Consider the following 26,020-nt stretch of genomic DNA (forward strand, 5'->3'; position numbering starts at 1 on the left):
CGATCAAATTCATGACCAGTCCTGCTGATTGATGCCAAATGATCAATAATTCTGAACGATCGACCAAATCTGATCCAAAACAAGTCTGAATCAATTGCAAGGGAAGTTGTGGCAATACAACTAAATGCTGATTGAATAATTTTGCTCAAATCACAAATTAATTGGATAATAATTTAAATCAAATCATCATGTGTATGTACACAGAGTCCAGTGGATGGGGTGAAGCTCTGTTCACTGAATGGCCAATCGTCTGCAAGGGAAATAAAAAAAAAAAAAAAACAGGATTTTCCTTTGTATATGATTGGATGAGTATTAAAACAGCTTCACTTCATTCATTTGCAATGTGTAGCAGAGTAAAGCCTTCTATTAGCAATGTGAAAATACACGCTGTCAAGTGAGCAGTCTTTAGTAAATCAAGCTCCTTTTATTTACTGTCTCCCTCCATTAATTACTTATTCAGCTTACTGGGGAAGGGGGGTGATAAAGAAGTCCTGCCTCGGGTGATACAAGACCCGGATCACAAACGGCTGCACATGACACATCCCAGCTGTAAGTGACTTTCAATCGCATAGATAATTAGCTTGGTTTATTTTAACTTGAAGAATATTATAGAGCTATCAAGATAAAAAAAATGAGTAACACCAGCATGTGCAGGTGTTTTCCTTCAATCAAAGATTTTTGCACGATAGACAAAAGCACATTTTTATAATTTAACACCCCAAATCTACCCAATTCCTTACCCATATATCCAGCTGTGGTCCCTCGTACTGCTGCCCCTCAAACACTTCTGGAGCTGCATATGGTGGACTTCCACACCACGTGGCTAGAGGCTCTCCAGTCTTGTAAAAGTTGCCGAATCCAAAGTCTGCAGATAGAGAAATATCAATGCTTAATGTAAGGCAAAGCAGTGATGTTACCATAATGCAAATATTCAACTCTTACAGGGTATTTTTAAGGGTATTTGCTATACATTGCATGCAGTAGAGAGTACATATGTAGAAGAACACGGGCTGCATTTTTTTTACGTCATGTACCATGTTGCATATCATTTTTTATTCTACTGTGCGAGAACATGGGAAGCATATTGAGTGATAAAAACCTTTAATAACTTCTTATAAACAGAAGAAGTTCAGCTTATTCCTCACAGTTTAAAAAAAAACAAAAACTAAAGAGTACTTACCGTATATACTCGAGTATAAGCCGAGATTTTCAGCCTCTTTTTTGAGGCTGAAAGTGCCCCCCTCGGCTTATACTCGAGTCATCGCTGTCTGCCCGCTCGATCAGCGTGTCGAGCAGACAGACAGCGGCCATTCTGATTCAAAAGCCGCGCCTCCGGCTCCGCCTTCGCCTGTGATAGGCGGAACACTGAATTTCCCAGCAGCCTGTGTTCCGCCTATCACGGGCATCCGCTCATCCTCGTACTACGGACGAGGATGATACGACGTCCGTGATAGGCGGAACACAGGCTGCTGGGAAATTCAGTGTTCCGCCTATCACAGGCGAAGGAGGAGGCGCGGCTTTTGAATTTTACAATGGCCGCCGACGAAGAGGGCACGGGACGGAGGCAAGGCAACGCACGGCACGGGACAGGACGGGACGGGACGGGACGAAGGCAAGGCACGACACGGGACGGAGGCTCGGGACAAAGGCTCGGGACAAAGGTAGGCTGGACACACACACACACACACACACACACACACACACACACACACACACACACACACACACACACACACACACACACACACACACGGATGGAGACACACACACACGGATGGATGGATGGATGGAGACACACACACACACAGGGATGGATGGATGGATGGATACACACACACACACAGGGATGGATGGATGGATGGAGACACACACACACAGGGATGGATGGATGGATGGATGGAGACACACACACACAGGGATGGATGGATGGATGGATGGAGACACACACACACAGGGATGGATGGATGGATGGACACACACACACACAGGGATGGATGGACACACACACACACAGGGATGGATGGACGGACACACAGGGATGGACGGACACACAGGGATGGACGGACACACAGGGATGGACGGACACACACACAGGGATGGACAGGCATGTCTCACCCTCGGCTTATACACGAGTCAATAAGTTTGCCAGTTTTTTTGGGGGTAAATTGGGGGCCTCGGCTTATATTCGGGTCGGCCTATACTCGAGTATATACGGTACACTACCACAGTGCCCTTCTTTCTGCAGGATGTGACACTTGTCTTTTACCAAGGCAGACTACACATACCTGCCCAGGGGTAGAGCATTTTTTTCTTTTCATTTGGGTGGCAGAAAATCACGCAAAAATGTATGACACAAAACAAGTGAATGCGCACAAAGACACGCGAATGCGCATTTGCATTAATTTCTACGAGGATAAAAACTCACCAAAAAATGCTCAAATCCGCACAATTTGAGCTACAAAAAAAAACTCCATAACTTTTTTGAGCTTCAGACAACTTGATGTGAACCATCTCAATTATTATTATTATACAGGATTTAGTATAGTGCCAACAGTTTGCACAGCACTTTACAACATAACGACAGACAGTACAGTTACAATAGAAATCAATACAGGAGGGATCAGAGGGCCCTGTTCGTTAGAGCTTACAATCTAGAAGGGAGAGTCAAGTGGAAACAAAAAGGTAATAACTATGGGGGGTGAGCTGATGGAGAAAATGAAAATACAGTTGTTAGGTGTGGGTAGGGTAGACTTCTCTGAAGAGAAGGGTTTTCAGGGATCATCTAAAAGCTAATAGAGTAGGAGATAAGTGGACAGATTGGGGTAAGGCATTCCATAGGATTGGAGAGATTTGGAAAAGTCCTGGAGAGGAGCATGGGAGGATCTCAAAGACATGCTGGCAGGTTAACTGGTTTCTGTCTACATTAGCCCTAGTATGTGTTTGCATGAATGCGAGTTAGGGACCTTGGATTGTAAGCTATCAGACGGCAGGAACTGATGTGAATGTAAAAGTGCTGCAGAAATTGACGGCACTGTAGAAGTACCTCTAATAAAATAATACAGCCATCACAACTAAGAATTGGTAAGCTGCAATATAATAAAAGTTTGCTTGTTTTTTTTTTTTTACTGGTTTAAACCTGAACTCAGGGCAAACATACCTAATGATTTGTATTTCTGTTCATTCAATCCCGAGATTTACCACTTACCGCCTGCCATATAGCAAAATAACGGCGGCACAGTAGTTTCAATATCCTGACTGGACATCATATGACGTCGCCAGGATATCAAGCCGCTGCGCGCATCTCGACGATCGTTGCTGCGGCGTGTCAATCTGACACACCGCAACACTGATCTAGGTAAAGAGTCTCTAAAGGAGACTCTTTACCATGTGATCAGCCGTGTCCAATCACGGCTGATCACAGTATAAACAGGAAGAGCCGTTGATCAGACGTAAGTAGAGGAGAGCCGATCGGCTGATGATTATCGGCGCAGCCCCCCCAGGATGCCCACACTGGACCACCAGGGATGCCACTAGGACCACCAGGGATGCCACAACCAGGTATGCCACCTTAGACCACCAGGGATGCCAATCAGTGCACACAATGGATGTCAGTCAGTGCCCACAATAGGCATCACTGATTGGCAGGCATTATTGTTTGGCACTGATTGGCATCCATCCATATCAAGAATTAATGTACATCAGTGCCACCTGTCAGTGCCCATCTGTGCCACCTGTCAGTGCCCATCCGTGCCACCTATTAGTGCCCCATCAGTGCTGCATATTAGTGCCCCATCAGTGCCACCTCATCGGTGCCCATCAGTGCCGCCTTATCTGTGCCCATCAGTGAAGGAGAAAACATACTTATTTACAAAGTTTTGTAACAGAAAAAAAAATTCAAAATTTTCAGTCTTTTTTTATTTGTTTAGCAGAAAATAAAAATCCCAGAGGTGATCAAATACCACCAAAAGAAAGCTCTATTTGTGGGATCAAAATGATAAAAATGTAGTTTGGGTACAGTGTAGCATGACCGCGCAATTGTCATTCAAAGTGCAACAGCGCCGAAAGCTGAAAATTGGTCTGGGCAGGAAGGTGTACAAGTGCCCAGAATTGAAGTGGTTAAGCAGCCCTGGCACATAGCAAAGGCCGGGGGATGACACCACTTTCCCTATTACAGTGATGTCATGTCTACGCCCCCCCCCCCCCCCCAGTATGCTGACTGGGCAGGGAAGGAGCAGCAGTGGGCTAACCAGGTCATCTCTCTAGTCACTCTACTCCCCACATTGAAATTAGCAGCTCAGCTGATTGTCTCCAGTGCTGTTTCTCTTGACACATTATGAACACGGGCATTACACGATCCTGATACTAACAACTCAAATTTAAACTATTTGTATAACAATAAATGTGATATTTAATTAACAAAAATATAGCTGCTTTTATTTGTATCCCTTACATCTGCCTGGAGTTCAACTTCAATTGCATGTTGAGCGATGTATTTACTTCCACTACAACGCATGTAATGTCTGGACCGCTGCCCTAAGGGCAAGACCTACATTGTTGCTCACTACAAACATCAAGTCTAGAGCAAGATAGGAATGCAGACTTCTGAGGCCCTCGCCGTCGCAACAGGAAAATTCCCTATCCCGACTGATGTGGCCTTCAAAGATGCGTTCTACCATTACAGCATCGTAATGCAAACCTTCTGTTGTGTGCATAGATGTTAAACTATCTTTCAGTGTGATAATTAGAGAGAGCTTCTGCCTCCTTTTATACCGTATTATTCCTTCCCATTTATGGCTTTAACACATTTCTATGCTTTTCCCAAGGGCACGGATGCTGTCTGCTGTTGGCAAGGTTGTCTGGGCTGCTTTCTAACGAATAATCCCCCTTATTCCTTATTATACACATCATTGGCTGGATAACATTATCTGTCACACACATGAGATGTCCCAATAAAGTCCATAACTACATGAAATGGAAGAGAAGCAATAAACGGCAGAGTACGGCTGAGAAATTGCAAGGACTGCGTCTTCACAACAAATGAAACCCGTAGCAGTAGTGATAACAGTCAACATTTGTGTTCAATAGTATGAAGCCAATCTTATGCCGCGGACACACGACCGGACTTTCCGGCGGAATAGGTCCGATGGAATCATTCCTTCGGATAGTCCGATCGTGCGTGGGATAGTCCGATCGCTTTTCTTTAAAAAAATTCAGACGGACCTAGAAACAGAACATGTTTCAAATCTGTCCAACGGACTCAATTCCTATCGGGAAAACCGTTCGTCTGTATGCTGGTCCGATGGACCAAATACGAGGCAAGGGCAGCTAGTGGCTATTGAACTTCCTTTTCTAGTCCCGTCGTACATCATCACGTTCAAAACTAACGGACTTTAGTCCGTTCATGTGTGGGCAAATCCGTTCGCCCGGAAGTCCGTTGTAACTCCGTCGAAAATGTCCGTCAGACCATTTCTGCCAGAAAGTCCGGTCGTGTGTACGCGGCATTAGGAGCCCATGCATAAAACATTTACCTTACAGATGTCTTAAGCATTCACACAGGGGCCACAAATGATTACCATATAATTTTTAATACAATTGCCTCCTATGATTGTCAGCTCCATCTATTGGTCATAATTCAGCATTTTTTTGATTGAGGTATTTCAGAAAAAAACTGCATTGTGACCACTAGATGGAGCTGACGATCAAAGGAGATAATCCCATTTCAAACAATACAGTGATTATTAAGGTGCATGTGTGAATGCCTAATACACGCTACTAGTTTTTTTTCATTCAACCCAGCAGGGCTGAACGAAAAAAACAAAACTGACAGCCAAGGAGAAGCTGCTTTACTAACAAATCAATGTTAGTGCATCGATCTCTCCTGCTGTGCTATTGTGTTCTGACAGGGGAGATTGAACCCTCTGCCAGAACACTTCAGTCAGTGCTACAGTACACAGAGACCAAATGTTGGCCAGTTTTGAACCGCCCAATGCCGCTCAACATTGAGTCCATGCGTACCAGGCTTTAGACATCCACATGGCATTTTATTGTTCATAGACTCCCTGGTGTAATCAATTTAGTGCTTCACCATTTTTTCCTTGCACATATATCTTCCACTGATTTATTTTCTGATTATAAACTACATGTCAAAGGAGTTTTACATTTACAATATGCCCAACGGATGCTCACAGGTGGTTTGAGTGTACCTATAAGCAAAACATTTTCTTTTTACATTTTTTTATAGTAAGGGAGAGGAAAAAAAAACAAATCAGAAAATAACTAGCACCACAGATTTTAGTGGCCAAATGAGTAATTCTAATAAGATGCCTGCAACCCAATAAGGGTGAATCACCAGTTGATATGGCAAGGAAAAAAAAGCAAGCAGCACAAATCTAAAAAAATCCCACAATCTAGTTGAGATGAACTCCCCTGCTATTAACTAGTTTCACTCTGTTGAGGATGTCTAATGACGAAACTAGTAGGGCGGGGCTAGGATGCTAACACCATTGTGCTTGTGGTTTTCGTTGTAGCAGCCAGAGCCATAAGTCATATACAAAAACCAGGCGTGTGTTCCCTAGTGTCGGCATGACACTTAAATAATGTTAGTGTTTTTACCGGAATTTTAATAAATGAGTATTTCTAAACGTTATCATGCAATGGGGATTTTTCTTCCTTCCCCCTAAAAATCCTATGCACTATTGTCTAACTCGGGAGAGGAACTGACAAGAGGGCACGCCAGGAACAGCAGAGTGGAGTGTGGACCTGCCCGATATAGAACACAGAGCGCTCCTGATGGTATATAATTTGACCAGCCATAGTTTCTGGTGAGTTACTTTTGGACAAATGGTCAAGGAGCACACCGGGTGTTTGGCAATATGATTAAGACATTTTGGATCACTTTTTTGATATTTCCAGGGATTAAAAATATGGACTTTAATTATTACAGACACTTATGAATTTTGGATGTACGCACTTTACTAATGAACAACATTTTCTTGCACTAAGTATTTTTGTTCACTGTGTTGACACAGTTTTTCTTTTTGCACTTTTTTATATAGCTATTGCACTTTAATTGTTTGAATATAGAATGTATAATTTGTTATACGAGTTATTGTATGCAATGACAGTTTATACGGTTGAATTGGCTTCATTCTCACATGTATAGTAAAGAATTAGGTTAATAGCAGGGAGTTCCTCATCACTAGATTGTGGGATTTTTTTTTAGATTTTTCTTTTTTCTTGCCACAGAGTAGGAAACAAGTTTTATCTTTTATATAAATATTATAGGGTTTCAAATCCCCTCCTATCCTATAGACCAGTGGTCTCCAAACTGTGGCCCTTTGCTTGCCTTTATCTGGCCCTTGGGGCACTATTCTCTTCACTGATATGAGACACTATCTGTCAACTGACACCAACAATTGAGCACTGTTTCTCCCACAGACACCAACAATGGAGCACCATTTCTCCCACTCACACCAACAACGGAGCACCGTTTCTCCCACTGACACCAACAACGGAGCACCGTTTCTCCCACTGACACCAACAATGGAGCACCGTTTCTCCCACTGACATCAACAGTGGAGCACCGTTTCTGTTCCCAATACCAAATGTACCGATGTTTACTCACTCATGCCAGGAACAGTTCCACTCCCCCTGGCCACAATCTGGCCCCCCTAAAGTCTTTGGACAATAATCTGGCCCTTTATTTAGAAAGTTTGGAGACATCTGCTATAGACAAAACAGAAACTCCCAACATTTCTCAAAATAAGGGGAAACACCCCCTTAGATGACCACAGAAAAGGTGTCCCCATTGGAGGATTTCCTCTCAACCCTTTTTCTGGTGACAATTGTAAAAGTTGTGATTGCCTTTCACTTTCTGCCTCAGTGCCATTGGTCACCAAGGCACAGGAGTGGGTGAAATTTGCTTGCAGGACACAGTGATTTAAACGTGACAGGTTCTAACCCTTCCATATTCTATCCCATACCATAACTGATCACTTGCAGCACAATGGCAGTTGCAGATCAAACAGAGGACAAGATGGCAGCCTCCTTGGCTGTAAAGAATAGGAGGGTTTAGTTCCACTTTAAGAGAATGGGAAAGTATTGATCTGTTATCCTGGCTTAGGGTAAGTTGGCTGCATTAACAATGACTGTTCTGGGCTTCTGGCTGAATCATAGCAGCATTGCTGGATGCCTCATAGACATGTGAAAGGGATGGGGCCTGCTAAATAACAGCTCTTGTGAAACATGTGCTGAGGATCCTTCCAGTGCAGAAGAGCTAGCAAACGCAAACCTGAAACTAATAAACAGCTGAGGTCTCTGAGGGGCGGAATGACAGCAATGTGTCAGGACACACCTAATGGAGTGAACATGACAGTATCATGTCCAACGTCACATATACTTACCACAACTCTCTGAATACCAAGCCTGTCAATCTTTCTCTATTACTTGGGTTACATAACTAGGATCTGTAATTGCTGGCATTGGGAATACAAGACACAGAGAACAGAGTGTTCCTGAGCTACTGCCGGGACGTCATAACTGAGACAGATCAGTGACTTGCACTAAACACCGTACTGTCATCATGTGTGCCAGATTCCATTCAGGAAGTACAGAACGAGGAAGACCTCAGAGAATCACTCGACCACTACACATAGAAGACCTGCCAAGAGTACAGTGTACTGCACAAATGATGCGTTTTATCTACTAAAGTATAGCTGAAAAGTTCATACAGACATGAATGAGTCTGCTTCAGTAAAGAAGTGGAAGGATTCCATGCAACCAATTAAAATTCATCTTTTATAGGACAAGACTGTAAACTGAATTGGATTTCTTATGGAATGTGCTGGCCATACATAGTTAGATGTCTCCCCAAGAATAACGCATGGGATGACTTCAGCCATTCTCAAACATACTGGTACCTGCTGCTGTGCATCTTTTAGGTAGGTAGATGGACACGTACTCAATGCCCTTGTACACACGGTCGGAGAATCCGTTGAATGTGTCCTATCGGACCGGTTTGTCGGATATTCCGACTGTGTGTGGTATGCATCGGACTGTTTCCGTCGGAATATCCGTCGGACCAAATTTTCCAACTTGCTGGAAATATTTTCCGGCAAACTGGTCCGATCGGACATACTCCGATCACGTGTAGAGAATTCCGATCGGACAAAGTGCCACGCATGCTCAGATCAAATTCCTACACCAAAGCTATTGGCTACTAGCCTGAACGTAGTCCCGTCGTAACGAAATAACGTCATCACATTTTGAACGATCAGATTTTCCGACAACTTCGTCCGACCGTGTGTATGCAACAGTTTCGGACAAGATCCGTCGGACAAAATCCGACGGACAGAATCCATCGGATTTGGTTGTCGGAATCTCCAACCGTGTGTACAAGGGCAATCACTACTTTCAATGAGAAGAGTAACATTGGACTTGTTGCACAGTGACTTGCCAATAAGTTCACTTTGAAGAGCTGGCTACCTTCTCTATAAAGTGACACTAAACAATATTATTACTCCCCCAAAAATATTCCATACATATACACTACTTAAAGTGGAACTAAATGTATCTGGTAAAAAAAACTGTGATCAGGCAGCTCTTTATTGCAGAAGAGATGTACCATGTCTCTTCTGCAAAACCACTCAACTGCAAGCTCACAGTCTTCTATTGAACATACACGGAGCTGCGCATGCATGGGATGGCATCATTCCGCACTGGCCAAGAGGCCAAAAACCAGGCACCTTGAGGCCGCCAGGAGATAATCACAGTGGCTGGCAAGTCACTTCCTGGTTTTCAGTTCCGCTTTAACGGCCCTGTAATCTATTTTTCTTTTAACAATTTCTTACTGTGTTGTTCTGCCTCCTTGCAATTGAGTGCTACATTCCAACATATAGTGGGACCATGGAGGGCTTGATCCAAACTGTCAAATTTGGAAATACAGACTGTTGGCGTAGTTACGGTTTGACAGTTTGGATCAAGCCCTTACATACAGTATTTTACAAAACCGAGTACACCCCTCACCTTTTTGTATTAATATATATATTAATATTATATATTTTCATGTGACAACAACACTGAAGAAATTACACTTTGTTACAATGTAAAGTAGTGAGTATATAGCTTGTATAACAGTGTAACCGCTGGCAACAAAAGTGAGTACACTCCTAAGTGAAAATGTCCAATTTGGCACAAAGTGTCAATATTTTGTGTGGCCACCATTATTTTCCAGCACTGCCTTAACCCTCTTGGGCATGGAGTTCACCAGAGCTTCACAGGTTGCCACTGGAGTCATCTTCCAGTCCTCCATAATGACATCACAGAGCTGGTGTATGTTAGAGACCTTGCGCGCCTCCATCTACCGTTTGAGGATGCCCCACAGATGTTTAATAGGGTTAAGGCCTGGCCAGTCCATCGCCTTTAACCTCAGTTTCTTTAGCAGGGCAGTGGTTGTCTTGGAGGTATGTTTGGGGTTTGGGGGTTTGTTATGTCAGAATACTGCTCTGCGGACCAGTCTCCATAGGGAGGGGATCATGCTCTGCTTCGGTATGTCACAGTACATGTTGGCATTCGTGGTTCCCTCAATGAACTGTAGCTCCCCAGTGCCGGCAGCACTCATGCAGCCCCAGACCATGACACTCCCACCACCATGCTTGACTGTAGGCAATATACACTTGTCTTTGTACTCCTCACCTGGTTGCTGCCACAAACTCTTATAGTTTATCTTGGTCTCATCAGACCACAGGACATGGTTCCAGTAATCCATGTCCTTAGTCTGCTTGTCTTCGGCAAACTGTTTGTGGCCTTTCTTGTGCATCATCTTTAGAAGAGGCTTCTTTCTGGGATGATAGCCATGCAGACCAATTTGATGCAGTGTGCAGCATATGGTCTGAGCACTGACAGGCTGACCCCCCACCCCTTCAACTTCTAGCAATGCTGGCAGCACTCATATGTCTATTTCCAAATGACAACCTCTGGATAGGATGCTGAGCACGTGCACTCAACATCTTTGGTCGACCATGGCAAGGCCTGTTCTGAGTGGAACCTGTGCTGTTAAACCACTGTATGGTTTTGGCCACCGTGCTGCAGCTCAGTTTCAGGGTCTTGGTGATCTTCTTATAGCCTAGGCCAGTGATAGCAAACCTTGGCACCCCAGATGTTTTGGAACTACATTTGCCATGATGCTCAGCTACACTGGAGTGCATGAGCATCATGGGAAATGTAGTTCCAAAACATCTGGGGTGCCAAGGTTCGCCATCACTGGCCTAGGCCATCTTTATGTAGAACAATTCTTTTTTTCAGAGCCTCAGAGAGTTCCCCATGAGGTGCCATGCTGAACTTCCAGTGACCAGTAAGAAAGTGAGAGTGATAACACCAAATTTAACACACCCGCTCCCCATTCACACCTGAGGTCTTGCAACACTAATGAGTCACATGATACAGGAGAGGGAAAATGGTAATTGGGCCCAATTTGGACATTTTCACTTAGGGATGTACTCACTTTTGTTGCCAGCGGTTTAGACATTAATGGCTCTGTGTTGATTTTGAGGGGACGCCAAATTTACATTGTTATACAAGCTGTACACTCACTACTTTACATTGTAGCAAAGTGTCATTTCTTAAGTATTGTCACATGAAAAGGTATAATAGAATATTTACAAAAAATGTGAGGGGTGTACTCACTTTTGTGAGATGCTGCAAGTCTCTAAATTGCAGCTCAAAGGGAGTCTATTCATACCCAAAGTTTCAGAGCAAGTGGGAGACATTTCCCCCGAAAAGTGTTAGCTTCATTTGATAACTTTGTTCAATAAACACTTTAACCTTTTTGTGTCGTTAACAGTTATACACACGACCGTTTTTTTCATCAGAATAAACTGACGGATTTTCTGATGGAGTTCTGCTGAAACGGACTTGCCTACACATGACCACACCAAAGTCCGATCGTTTAGAACGTGGTGGCGTACAACACGTAAGATGGGACTAGAAAAAGGAAGTTCAATAACCAGTAGCCAATAGCTGCCCTTGTGTTGTTTTTGGTCCGTCCGTCCCGATAGAAATTGATTCCATCGGAAAGATTTAAAACATGTTCTATTCCTAGGTCCGTCAGAATTTTCAAAAAAAAAAAGTCAGATGAAGCCCACACATAATTGGAATATCCGATGAAATGATTCAGTCTGACTTTTTCTGCTGGAAAGTCCGGCCATGTGTACACGGCATAAGAGAATGTCACCAGCACATAATGGATCTCCAGAGTAGGTCCAAAGCTTTTTTTCAGTGATTACATCATTAAAACAGATGCAATGTTATGGAGCCTTGCAGGACCCCTACATCAGGCATGTGTCAATGAAGTCACATGCCTGATGAAGGGGCCCTGCAAGGCTCCGAAATGTTGCTTCTGTTTTAAAGATGTAATCAATTAATAAAAGCTTTGGACCTGCTCTGGAAATCCATGTGTGCTGGTGACATACTCTTCCTCCGATTGCCTTTAGTTCCTGTCAATCATTACTACAGCACCCCTCAACACTTAGGCTCCATTCACACCTGAGCGTACTGGAATCGCTGCAAAATACGGGACGCGTTTGCGATGCCTATATTTCTTAATGACACCCCAAACATGGCGCAATTTTGCCACGATTGTCAAGTGACAAAACGCATTAAAATCATAACAAAAGATGCACTGCCAAATGCTCCTGGTTCTGTGCTAAAATGTTGTACATGAGCCTTTTTGGAACATTTTTAGAGCTGGGGGAGGCTCATTCAAATGCATGGTACGGCTCCAAAATGTGCCACAAAAAAGAGCAGTGCGGCAGCTGTCGCTGCACCACACTTTAGTGTAAATGGAGCCTTATGCCGCGTACACATGACCGGACTTTTCAAGGCACTAGGTCCGACGGTCTTTCTGACGGACTTTCCGAATGAACGGACTTGGCCACACACAATCACACCAAAGTCCGAAGGATTCAAACGTGATGACGTATGACTGGACTAGAATAAGGAAGTTCATAGCCAGTAGCCAATAGCTGCCCTAGCAACGGTTTTTGTCCATCGGACTAGCATACACACGAACGGATTTCTCGGTCCGGCGGAGTTCTAGTGGGAAAATTGAAAACATGTTCTATTTCTAAAGTCCGCCAGATTTTTGGCAAGCAAAGGTCCGATGGAGCCCACACAAGATCGAATTGTCCGATGGACTCGTTCCGTCGGACCTTTGCTGTCAAAAAGTCCAGTTGTGTGTACGTGGCATAACGGACATGTGCATTGGGAATAGTGTGTATGAACTTTTGTACTGGATGCTCCTTAATACTCACCCCAGAGCTAGCCTTTGTCTGATGTCATTGTGCCATTCTATGCCACTGAATGTGTTTCTATGTCTGTGGCATAAGTGCTAAAAAGAAAATGTTGATCGTGTTAAAAATGAAGAGCTATTCTATGATCTGATCACCCATCATGTGCTATCTCAACAAGTCTATATAGCTCCCTTAGTTCTTGTTTTGGACCACAGAACAATTCTCTTTCATGTTGTAGAGATAAGGAGGGGGATTCACTAGTTTAGCAAAAAAGACAAAAGGGGGCGGGGCTGACACCATTTCTTGTAATTTCAGTCCACAAAATTCTTTGCATTCTCAGCCCAAAATGAGAAGTTAGGAGCACATAGCTCCCAACTGTCCCCGATTTCGAGGGACTGTCCCTGATTTGGAGCAATGTCCCTCTGTCCCTCATACCTCCTCATTTGTCCCTCATTTTGGTCTGATCTAAATAGTTTTATATAAAATGCACTTTTTATCTTTCAAAGTGTGTTTCCCAGTGCTAAACCTTTCATCCAATTTCAAAATTGCTGCATTTGCACATTTTAAAAGCCAATATAAAGGAATTGTAGTGGTAAAAAAGTCCTTATGGATTTATTTAACCTTTTTTTTGGTTAATTCTCCTTTAAGGTGGTGTGCCAGGGGGTGTGTCCTATGCCTACATACGTTTGCTAGTAGGTGTCCCTCGTTCCCATCTCAAAGTGTTGGCGGTATGGGAGCAGGGGGCATTTTTTGGGCAGATCGGTAAGTATGTTTCTGTTCTTACAGTCTTTAATGTAATAAAACATGGGCAAACTTGTAGTGCAGAGATGTGCTACATGGGTTTTTTTTGTTGGCTAATACATACATTTTAAACCAAGCTCTAGTTACCTCTTGACGTTTGTTCCTGTAATATATGTCAAACAGTGATGTCAAAATGCTAATTTATTTCTTCCTGTGCTATTTATGTGTTTTTACGAAGAAATGATCTTACTTGGTGTTACAACGTGAAGATTTCAAAGCCTGTGAGCACAATGGTCGTGTCTATATTAGCTTGACTGGCAGCGATTTCACATGAGGTAGGTGAGCTGTTTACATTAGGCTGCTGACCTGCCAGCAGTCACAAGATTAACCATAGGACATGTGGTTAGCAGTCTCACATGAATGCAGCTGTAACTGCTCCAAGTCATTACATCAGATATGGAGGTCAGCCCAGGAACACAGTCAACAAACTACAGAGCGAGCTATATAGTCACGTCTGTGCACCCCCCCCCCCCCCCCTTCCCCATTCTATGCCTGAGTGAGGACTTGCAGAAAAGTCCTAATAACACATGCAAAGTCTAACAAGCACAAAACGAATAAAGCAAGGACGTATTCATACATGAACAAAAGTCTGACTGTCAGGCTACACACTTGACGCTTTAATATTTGCACGATCCTAAAGGAAGCTTTTTTCATAAAAAAAAAAGTGGACATTTCTGTAACTTTGCAAATTTCCATCTTTAACCACTTTCAGACCGGACCATTTTGCTGGTAAATGACCAGAGGTCTTTTTACACTTTGGCACTGCGCTGCTTTAACTGGTAATTGCGCGGTCATGCAATGTTGTACCCAAACAAAATTTGCGTCCTTTTCTTCCCACAAATAGAGCTTTCTTTTGATGGTATTTGATTGCCTCTGCGATTTTTATTTTTTGCGATATAAACGTAAAAAGACCGCAAATTTTGAAAAAAAATGATATTTTCTACTTTTTGTTATTAGAAAAATCCAATAAACTCAATTTTAGTCATACATTTAGGCCAAAATGTATTCAGCCACATGTCTTTGGTAAAAAAAAAGTCAATAATTGTATATTTATTGGTTTGCGCAAAAGTTGTCACATCTACAAACTAAGGTACGTTTTCTGGAATTTACGCAGCTTTTAGTTTACGACTGCCTATCTCATTTCTTGAGGTGCTAAAATGGCAGGGCAGTACAAAACCCCCCCAAATGACCCCATTTTGGAAAGTAGACCCCCTAAGGAAATTGATAAGAGGCATGTTGAGCCCATTGAATATTTTATTTTTTTGCCTCAAGCGATTGAATAATGACAAAAAAAAAATTTTTTTTTTTTTTTACACAAAGTTGTCACTAAATGATATATTGCTCACACATGCTATGGGCGTATGTGAAATGACACCCCAAAATAAATTCTGCTGCTTCTCCTGAGTACGGGGATACCACATATGTGGGACTTTTTGGGAGCCTAGCCGCGTACGGGGCCCCGAAAACCAAGCACCGCCTTCAGGCTTTCTAAGGGCGTAAATTTTTGAGTTCACTTCTCACTACCTATCACAGTTTTGAAGGCCATAAAATGCCAAGATGGCACAAAACCCCCACAAATGACCCCATTTTAGAAAGTAGACACCCCAAGCTATTTGCTGAGAGGCATGTTGAGTTCATGGAATATTTTATATTTTGCCACAAGTTGCGGGAAAATTACAAACTTTTTTTTTTTTTTTTTTTTTTTTCACAAAGTTGTCACTAAATGATATATTGCTCACACATGCCATGGGCATATGTGAAATGACACCCCAAAATAAATTCTGCTGCTTCTCCTGAGTACGGGGATACCACATATGTGGGACTTTTTGGGAGCCTAGCCGCGTACGGGGCCCCGAAAACCAAGCACCGCCTTCAGGCTTTCTAAGGGCGTAAATTTTTGAGTTCACTTCTCACTACCTATTACAGTTTTGAAGGCCATAAAATGCCAAGATGGCACAAAACCCCCACAAATGACCCCATTTTAGAAAGTAGACACCCCAAGCTATTTGCTGAAAGGCATGTTGAGTCCATGGAATATTTTATATTTTGCCACAAGTTGCGGGAAAATTACAAACTTTTTTTTTTTTTTTTTTTTTTCACAAAGTTGTCACTAAATGATATATTGCTCACGCATGCCATGGGCATATGTGAAATGACACCCCAAAATAAATTCTGCTGCTTCTCCTGAGTACGGGGATACCACATATGTGGGACTTTTTGGGAGCCTAGCCGCGTACGGGGCCCCGAAAACCAAGCACCGCCTTCAGGCTTTCTAAGGGCGTTACAGTTTTGAAGGCCATAAAATGCCAAGATGGCACAAACCCCCCCAAATGACCCCATTTTGGAAAGTAGACACCCCTAAATTTAGGGGTACACTAGTGAGACTAGGTAATAAATGGCGGGTGCCCTGAAACTATAAAAAAATAACTAACCAACCAGCGTCACCTGTAACAGTTATATGGTGATCACTGGTGAAAGGGTTAACTAGGGGGCAATCAGGGGGCTTTATGCGGTAGTATATGGGGGTCCCTGGCGCTATAAAAAGCTGCGGCGAACCTAAATACCTACCTGCCTAACTAGCGTCACCTGTGACACTAATACAGCGATCAGAAAAACGATCGCTTATTAGGCTGGGTTCACACTGGAGCGATGCGGGAACGCCACGAATCCGCGGCGGGTTCCCGCATCGCATGCCTCCCGGCGGCAGTTCACACTGCCCTATGCGAACTGCTGGGAGTTTCAGTGAAATGTTACTGACACCCCCAGATCAGTTCGCATATCGCAGTGCGATCTGCAAACTCGGATCGCATGGTGTGAACACCCATGCGATCCGATTCTGCTGCGGGCCAAAAAAAGGGTCCCGTGCGAATTTGCGGCGGGTGCGGCGGGTGCGGCGAATGGCTGAACTCGAATCGCACAGAGATCGGATGTGATTTGCACTGCAGTGCGGTGCGAATCACATCCGTTCTCAAACCGCTGCAATGTGAACCCAGCCTTAGTGACACTGGCGACGGGGGGTGATCACGGGGTTAAACCTTTATTGGGGGGGTTAGGGGGGTACCTTAGAACTAAAGGGGGCTAACCCTAACTGCCCTAACAGTTATTAGTCACAAATGACACCCGCCGGGTGATCAGGGGGTTAAACCTTTATTAGGTAATAAATGGCGGGTGCCCTGAAACTATAAAAAAATAACTAACCAACCAGCGTCACCTGTAACAGTTATATGGTGATCACAGGTGAAAGGGTTAACTAGGGGGCAATCAGGGGGCTTTATGCGGTAGTATATGGGGGTCCCTGGCGCTATAAAAAGCTGCGGCGAACCTAAATACCTACCTGCCTAACTAGCGTCACCTGTGACACTAATACGGCGATCAGAAAAATGATCGCTTATTAGGCTGGGTTCACACTGGAGCGATGCGGAAACGCCGCGAATCCGTGGCGGGTTCCCGCATCGCATGCCTCCCGGCGGCAGTTCACACTGCCCTATGCGAACTGCTGGGAGTGTCAGTGAAATGTTACTGACACCCCCAGATCAGTTCGCATATCGCAGTGCGATCTGCAAACTCGGATCGCATGGTGTGAACACCCATGCGATCCGATTCTGCTGCGGGCCAAAAAAAGGGTCCCGTGCGAATTTGCGGCGGGTGCGGCGGGTGTGGCGGGTGCGGCGAATGGCTGAACTCGAATCGCACAGAGATCGGATGTGATTTGCACTGCAGTGCGGTGCGAATCACATTCGTTCTCATAAACCGCTGCAATGTGAACCCAGCCTTAGTGACACTGGCGACGGGGGGTGATCACGGGGTTAAACCTTTATTGGGGGGGGTTAGGGGGGCACATTAGAACTAAAGGGGGCTAACTCTAACTGCCCTAACAGTTATTACAGTCACAAATGACACCAATGCAAAAAAAAAAAAAAAAAAGAAAAAAATGACATTGGTGTCACTGTGACTGGGGGGCAGGGGTAATTGGGGGGGTGATCGGGGGGTAAAGGGGGGGTGTGAGTGTGCCTGGCATGTTCTACTGTGTGTGTAGAGTGTTGGTGCAACTTACTGATCCGCTCTCCTCCGTGTCGGAACGAAAAATACCGACACGGAGGAGAGAATACATCACTTCCTCTCCTGTGTTTACATTACAGGAGAGGAAGTGATGTCACCGGGGATTTCCATTCGTCGAGAGCGATCGCGAGGGGGTGGCCATGAATGAATGGCCGCCCCCTCATCCCGGATCGCTCTCGACGGAATGCCGACCGCCGCAGGCACCGGGGGGGGGCCCGATCGGGCCCCCCACCCGCGGGCAGGCAGGGACTTATATATACGCCCATATGCCTGCCCGTGCCATTCTGCCGACGTATATCGTCGTGCGGCGGTCGGCAAGTGGATATATTGCTGACATGTTACAATATATAACAGTATAATTTTTCCAGAAAGCTGTACCTTTCATTACTAGGCCTCATGCACACTAGACATTATGATAACGTCATAAAAACGCCAGCAGCTTTGCAGTGAGGTTTTTCAACGATTTTCAATGTTTTTGCAATAACGTAAACGTTTTTCAGCATTTTTGAGCGTTAGCGTTTTTTTTTTCAAAAACATTGTAAAACACTGGTGAGCCACGTTTTGAGCGTTTATCTGCGTTTTCAGGCGTTTGACGTTTTTACAGCCAAAAATTTCCTCTCAGAACCCACTAGTTTTGGGGGGTTTTTTTTACAGCCAAAAACTGTTGATAACAGCCTATGTGTGCATGGACACATAGGATAACATGCTGGAGATTTTATGGACTGTAGAAAAAAACAAAAAAACATCTGAAGCCAAAAACAGAAGCTGTAAAAAAAACGTCCAAAAAGGTACAGTGTGCATGGAAATGTAGGCCGCGCCTATCCCTCCCTCTATACCCAATTTACCTTTAATAAATAAACACACTCACGACTTACTTGTAATATAATTGGCCGAAGGAACGTTTATTGGTATTAAACTGTAAATAACTTAAATCCATCCAATCGTTTTATTAATTCATAAAATTCTCACTTGTAAATAATACATATAAACAGTTCAGTCTTTAGGACTAGAGCAATATAACGCATATCAAAAAACAATTAACTTTGAAGGGTGATAAACCACATAACGTGCCTGTGACAAAGGGGGCTTGTTGCTGTAATCTGACCAGCTGTGAGGAGATTTCCTCAGAGGACCCCTTTATATAGCCTTACCCTGCTTCCAGAATGTTCCCACTGGTCATGTGACCTTTTCAATCTTCCTGGTTGGATAATGACATTCCCTACCTATACCCCAATGTTACCTGGCCCTTATTTCCCTGCCTGACCTGCTTTACCTTTTTCTTAAACATGATTTTTATTTTTTTATATATATATATGAAATTAAATATTCTATCTGTCCAGGGGGCAGCCACGTGTCCATGCTCTCAGGACATGAGGCCTAAAAATGCAGTCCCTGAGCTCTAGGTAAGTGATTTTGTCTGGGCTCAGATCAAGGTCTCAGTCTGCTACATACAATAGGAAGTCTTTCCTCATTTTCCTCTCCACAACTAACTAAACTGAAACATTGGAACTTTATGGGCTGATGCACACCGCATCTCAAAGAAGTGGCTCCTACAGGTTTTTGAGATTTTTTGAGCTCTCATTTTTTCTGCCTTGAGCCCTTTGTGTAAATGCCTGAAAAAGCCATAGTATGCATAGACACGTTGGCTAACAGAGGGGTTACCAGGCACAAAAATGAAGAGCTCAAAAAAACCTCAAAAGTCTGTAGGAGCAGCTTCTTTGAGATGCAGTGTGCATGAGCCCAAAAAATATAGGAAAAATGGGCTGAGGTGAGGGTTTGTGAAAAAATGCTTATGCTCAAAAAAGCTCAAAGAAGGGCAAAGAAGCTCAGCAAAAATGTGCAAAAGAACACAAGAGATGTTTTTTATTATTTTATTGATAATCACCTAGGTGGATGCAGCATCAGATCGATGCTGCAGCTGTCCCCCGACGTCTCTGCACTGAGAACCAAGCCACCAAATACCACCAATGGCTCGGTTCTCTCCCCTCCTCGAGTGGAGAGATGCTGCCCGTCAGTCAGCCATCTCTCCTGCTCTGATCCTCCACACTCATTGGATCGATGAGCTGTGGAGGGGTGGAGAGCGGCTGTCTCAACGGCTTACTGAGACTCCCATCAATCAAGGCAGCTGGCAGATCCAGACATGGGAATGCGGAATGACATGCTGCCTCGACTGATAGCAGTGATGTCAGCAGAGAGAGTGGACTTTAGACCCCTCTCCACTGAAAACGGGTCATAGGAGTGCAAAATTAATTGCACTCTTGTGACCCAGAGGAGAAGCCCAGTCTACTAAAAAGCCCGGGCTGGATATCGGCTTAACAAAGACAGCTCTTTGCTTCTTGAAAAAAGTAGACAAGAGCATTTTTAGGGGGAAGATCAGACTGCATTCTGAGCTGTGCATTGGACTTGCATGGATGTACACTCTGGGATGCACGTGGAGATCCATGCAGGACCTTGCAGCCAACCTCACATCATTGATCTGAACAGGCTGCCAGCATTGGCCTGCACGGCACACCTGTGCACCTTGTGTGGGTGAAGACGGCCCCTTTACATCAGTTTAAGGATCAGTATGCCTGTGTGGATGAGGCCTTATAACGAGGAAAGTTGCTGTGTCTGCATCCCTTTAAAAATCATTGAATATCCCACCAAAAATTAAATTCCTATTGCAGAGGATGCCTAAATTTTTTCTGGTATCTTTGTGCAGACATCTAAGAAAAAAATCAGTCAGCTAGTCAAACAAGCAGGAAATTACATTTCTGTGGGCGTTCTGTACATTAACGGTTTCCATATTGCATTAAATATTTTCTGACAGTTTTAGAAAATTACGGCGGCTTCAAAACGAAAAAGGTATTTTCAATAACATAAAATACAAAATAGCTTGTTTACAATTTTCTATGATATATATATATATATATATATTTATATACATATATATGTATGCGTATATATATATATATATATATATATATATATATATATATATATATATATATATATATACATACACATACATACATACATACACACATATATAGATGGATTTTTTTTAACAAAAGTAGAATTCCCCTTCATGTGCCTTTATAAACAATATGGATTAATACGATCAAACGATAAGTAAGAACCCTCTCCAAAATGCTTAGATTTCAAGAAAGCATTCCTCACATTTCCCTTACTTTCAATTGTATTCTATTAATCTGACATGTAATATCATTTTGAAATTCAAAGAAACCAATCAGGTAACAGCTATCGATATATCAATGTACTGAGGCATATATGTGTCCTGGTAATCAAACTGATTCACTGTTCCGAGAATATATGAAGAAAGTATGCAATGTAGCAGTTAACACCCAGGAGATAATGAGGATATATAAGCTTTGGAAATGCGTGTCATCATTCTTCTGGATTTCAAGACATGTCACCTCTTGGATAAAGAAATATTCATTTCATTTTCCTCAGAGTAAAAGGATAGTTCATTTCACTGTAAGCATTATGGTAAATGTCACCCAAGGCAAGCATAAAATTAGCGCGGTGTATTCAGTGGTCATGGGCAGAGCCTTCATCTCCTAAGACTTGAATTCTAACATATTCCCAATGCGAGTCCCTCCCGATGTACATTGCCCAGCATATATGTATGACTCTTCAAAAACAGAGCGCTTGATTATTTTTTTGATGATCTAAATTGGCCTCTCAACCTTTTCAACACAGAGGAACCCTTAAAATAACTTTCCGGTCTCTTGGCACCCCTGCTAAAAATGACTATAACTACAATTCATGATACATTAGTGTGATGGTCTGTGGGAAGAACGCTCCGTACCCTTGTGGTCATAAGGAAGAATTACCCCCTTACAAATAGCTAAAAAAAATCAATGGTGTGAGTGGAACTTATCTGAGAGGCAGAATTTATTGATTGCTCAAGAAACACCTAGCAACCTCTGGAGGAACCCTAGAGTTCCATGGAACCCTTGTTGAGAAACCCTGATCTAAAGTACCCCTTATCATCCAAACTACTAGTAAAGTGGAAGACCTTTAGGCGACAGAGGATCTTCCAAAGGACTGAGAAAGTAAAGTTGGCTTTGGTCTATCTTCTCCCGATGTCTGCTCATCATGCTTAAAGAAGAGCTCCAGTCTTACCCCCAAAAAATAAGTTAGCAGCTACAAATACTGCCAATGAGCCCCTGGGATAAGGAGCTCATCGTGTCAACTTTAGACGCAGAGAATGAGCTGGCACTGCAGACTGTATGCCAAGCATGAAATTTTACTGTATATTGTGCCCTTGTAGCAGTTAATCATCATACCCTGCTGGAGGGCACTGGGGTCCTCTCCATTAATCCTACTGAACATACCACTTGGCTTTAAATACACTCTTTCAAGTATAATATACCAATGGAACTTTAGCCCTTGTACACACGGTCGGACATTCTGACAACCAAATCCATTGGATTTTGTCCGACGGATTTTGTCCGACGGATTTTGTCCGAAACTGTTGCATACACACGGTCGGACAAAGTTGTCGGAAAATCCGATTGTATATAACGTGATGACGTTATTTTGTTATGACGGGACTACGTTCAGGCTAGTAGCCAATAGCTTTCTTCTAGGAATTTTATCTGAGCATGCGTGGCACTTTGTCCGTCGGAGTAGGCTACACATGATCGGAGTATGTCCGATCGGAGCATTTTGTCTGAAAATTTTACGGGCAAGTTGGAAAACTTGGTCCGTCGGGTACTCCGACGGAAACAGTCCGATGGAGACCACACACAGTCGGATTATCCGACAAAACGGTCCGATAGGACACATTCCGTCGGAATCTCCGACCGTGTGTACAGGGGCTAACATTTACAACTGTGAATGAGTACCAAGACTCTACTACATTTGATTGTACTTAATGGGTCCCAGCGACCTGCAACCAATCTCAAGAGATCATGCAATGCTGTGATTGTTCAATATTTTTATGATTTCTAGCAAAACAATGTAATGAGTAATATAAATATAAAAATGGTCTGTTTCTAGTGAGTGAAAGAGAATACAGTTATTTCTATGCCGCACAAAAAAGAGTTCAGATCTGTTTAGCTGGAACCTTTTAATTTACATTTTTATTGGAAAACACACTTTTTTTTTTTACATAGGACAATGACATTTATGACAACATTAGATACTTGTGTAATTTTACATGTATGTGCTTAGATTTACAGAGGCGGTACAAAAAAAAAAATCTGTAACCAGAACACATGGGGTTAATGCAGCTCTTACATGCCTAATTAGCATAGGTATACATGAGCCATGGAAAGTTAGCACTTTGGATAGCTGCGTAGGACATGTAGGATTAATTATTAGAAGCCTAATTACCAGCATTCTGTGCTGTTTTCTCCTTTGTGATTATGGTAATGTAGAGGTAGTGGATGATTGGGTGGGAAGACGCCGCTGATAACGGGAAGGTAGGAGAGAGACTGGGACAGCTAATTGTCAGATCTGACCCATTTCATGCCCTGAATGTTAATGAACAGTGCTTGACGTCAATGCCGAGCGAGCTGTCCATCAGAAAGATAGAGCCAGCTATCGGGGGAGCTGCAAAAGGGAAGCAGTTACTTTCACCTTGATTCACTTACAGCTGCATGCGGGAAAAGCCACATTTGGCTGGGCTGAGCATTCCTACATGTTGATTAGAAAGATATATGCAAATACCAACAAAAATACTCACTGTAAAATCCTTTTCTCTGCTTTCACTGAAGAACAATGGTCAGAGATTCAAGATCTCCACTGAGTCCTTCAATCTAGGTTCACATCAATGCGGCTGCGCTTGATGCGTTTTTCAGGCGCGCGTTGCAGCGCATTTTGCGTTTTTTAAACCCACGTTTGTGTATGCATTTTGCGTTTTTTTTCTTTAAAAATGTACTGTAAGCACAGGAAGAGGCCCTTGTCCCTAACAGCATCCCCCCCCCCAGCATGTTGAGGGCATGCAGCCTGGTATAGTTCAGGAGAGGGGGGGGCCCTCACTCGTCCCTTCCCTTTGCTGACCTACTGGGCGGCATGCTCGGATAAGAGCCTGGTATGGATTTTGGGGGAGATCCCACGCCATTTTTAATCAAAGATTTTGACATGAGGGGTTCCCTCTGAATCCATACTAGACCAGAAGGGTCTGGTTTAGACCGGAGGGGAACCCCACACATTTATTTTAATTTTTTTACATTCAGCTTTCAGCGGGGAAGCCCGCTGACAGCTGATGACTCATCAGTCGTTAAGAATGCGGTGGCCGGCTTCCCGGCCCCCTGCATAGCAACCAGTTATCTACAGTGTTAAAATAAAAACTGCAAAACACATCAAAAATTGAATCACAAACACAACATTTATGTTTCTGGTGTGGTTCCATTGAAGGCTATTACCCAAAAATTGCGGGAAAAGAGTCTCTGACCCTTTCCAAAAAATGCACCGGCCGCAAAACGCATAGATGTGAACTTGTCCCATAGGAAACCATGTTAAATAGACTGTAGTACATTTCTGCAAAACGCACTAAAAAAACGCATGGGTATGAACCTAGGGTCAATGAATGGAAGAGAAATACTAAAGCCTGTCCTGCGTACCAATAGAAATGTTCATTTTACTATAGCAGGTATTTTGCAAAAGATTTTACATTCACTATTAAAAATATGTCATGATTAACAATAGGTTTTTGTACCAGTTTAATTACACATTTTAGACACTATATATTTTATATTAAACTTATAAGACTATAGTCCCAAAGGCTCTTTATAAAGGCATTATCTGTGTGCTGGGAAATGCATGTAACAGTCTTACATTTAATGATTATTGCACTAAATATGGCCAGCTATACTGTAGCTTTGGCACAAAATTATATTAAATAATTAAAATTGAACATTTTTACTTTGAGTTGATGTTTATCAGGCTTTAAACCCTGACGCCTAGTAGAACCCTCTCGCCCCCTTTCCCCCCAGCTTATTTCTGTGCTCTCTTGCTCTACATCCATTTGCAAACCTATAAGGCGGCTTGTGAATGACCGATATTTAGCTCCAACTAGTATAAACCCCTGCCCCACTTCTTCCTGTTAGAACAACCCACCTGTTTGGAGCTCTGAACCTCCAATACTGTGCCCACTCCTTGCCAGAGGCCTTTCCCAATAATCCAGGCCCTTAGCATTTATATTCTGAAAAAAGGAATGCCCACACAAAAGAAGTGTAATTGCTATACTTCACTGGTGTCATTTTGTAAGATGGCAATTACATTCACATCACACCGATATACCATATGGGGTCACTTGACAGTACTTTGTCAATCACATATAGCGGACGATCCGCAGCAGTCACATGTGAAAGCAGCACACAACAGTTCAACCTTCAGCAATCTTCTCTTCTATGGCCTCTCCGCTTCCCAGGGTCATTTGTACTGACTCGGAGGGCTCTTGCTAACCTTAGGCTACCAGTACCCAGCTCACAACTTTCTGCTTGTTCTTTCAGAGACAGAATCACTGCAGCTACATCTCTAACAGTACACTTTTCTCAGGTCCTCAGGGGGATAGGCTAACTTCAGGACACTGTGACCTGAAAGGCCTTTTGCAATCCACACTAACGTTTGGGTGCACAACTATCTTACCCTGTCCACCAGCCCTATTTAGGACCCCTGCACAAAATCACTACACCCGTACAATGTGGGGTATCTGGCTCCCCAGAAAAAGGTCATACGGGGAGGTGATGCGAAGGACAGAGAAGTCGGGCCAGCACAGACAGTAATGAGATACCCCCAGAAGAAAAGAGGACTATGACATGCAAGGAGGAGGGGGGCTGTGCTAGCTAGGTTACGATTTTCAAAGAAGTCAAATTTCCTAGCAAACTCCAAGGCACATTTTAAGTGAATGAAAAAAAACG

General features: G+C 43.3%; 1 protein-coding gene across 1 annotated transcript in view; it reads right to left on the bottom strand.

The window, feature by feature from the left end:
* Positions 1 to 26,020, bottom strand: part of SIK2 (salt inducible kinase 2) — a 221,971-nt gene that overhangs the window by 48,032 nt on the left and 147,919 nt on the right. Inside the window, exon 5 of the mRNA XM_077456934.1 lies at positions 741 to 865. Coding sequence (XP_077313060.1) covers positions 741 to 865 — 125 coding nt within the window. The remainder of the gene's footprint in view (positions 1 to 740; positions 866 to 26,020) is intronic.

The sequence above is a fragment of the Lithobates pipiens genome, unplaced genomic scaffold, assembly GCF_037356315.1.
Source record: "Lithobates pipiens isolate NorthernLeopardFrog02 unplaced genomic scaffold, aLitPip1_a1.2 Scaffold_27, whole genome shotgun sequence".
Classification (NCBI taxonomy): Eukaryota; Metazoa; Chordata; class Amphibia; order Anura; family Ranidae; genus Lithobates; species Lithobates pipiens.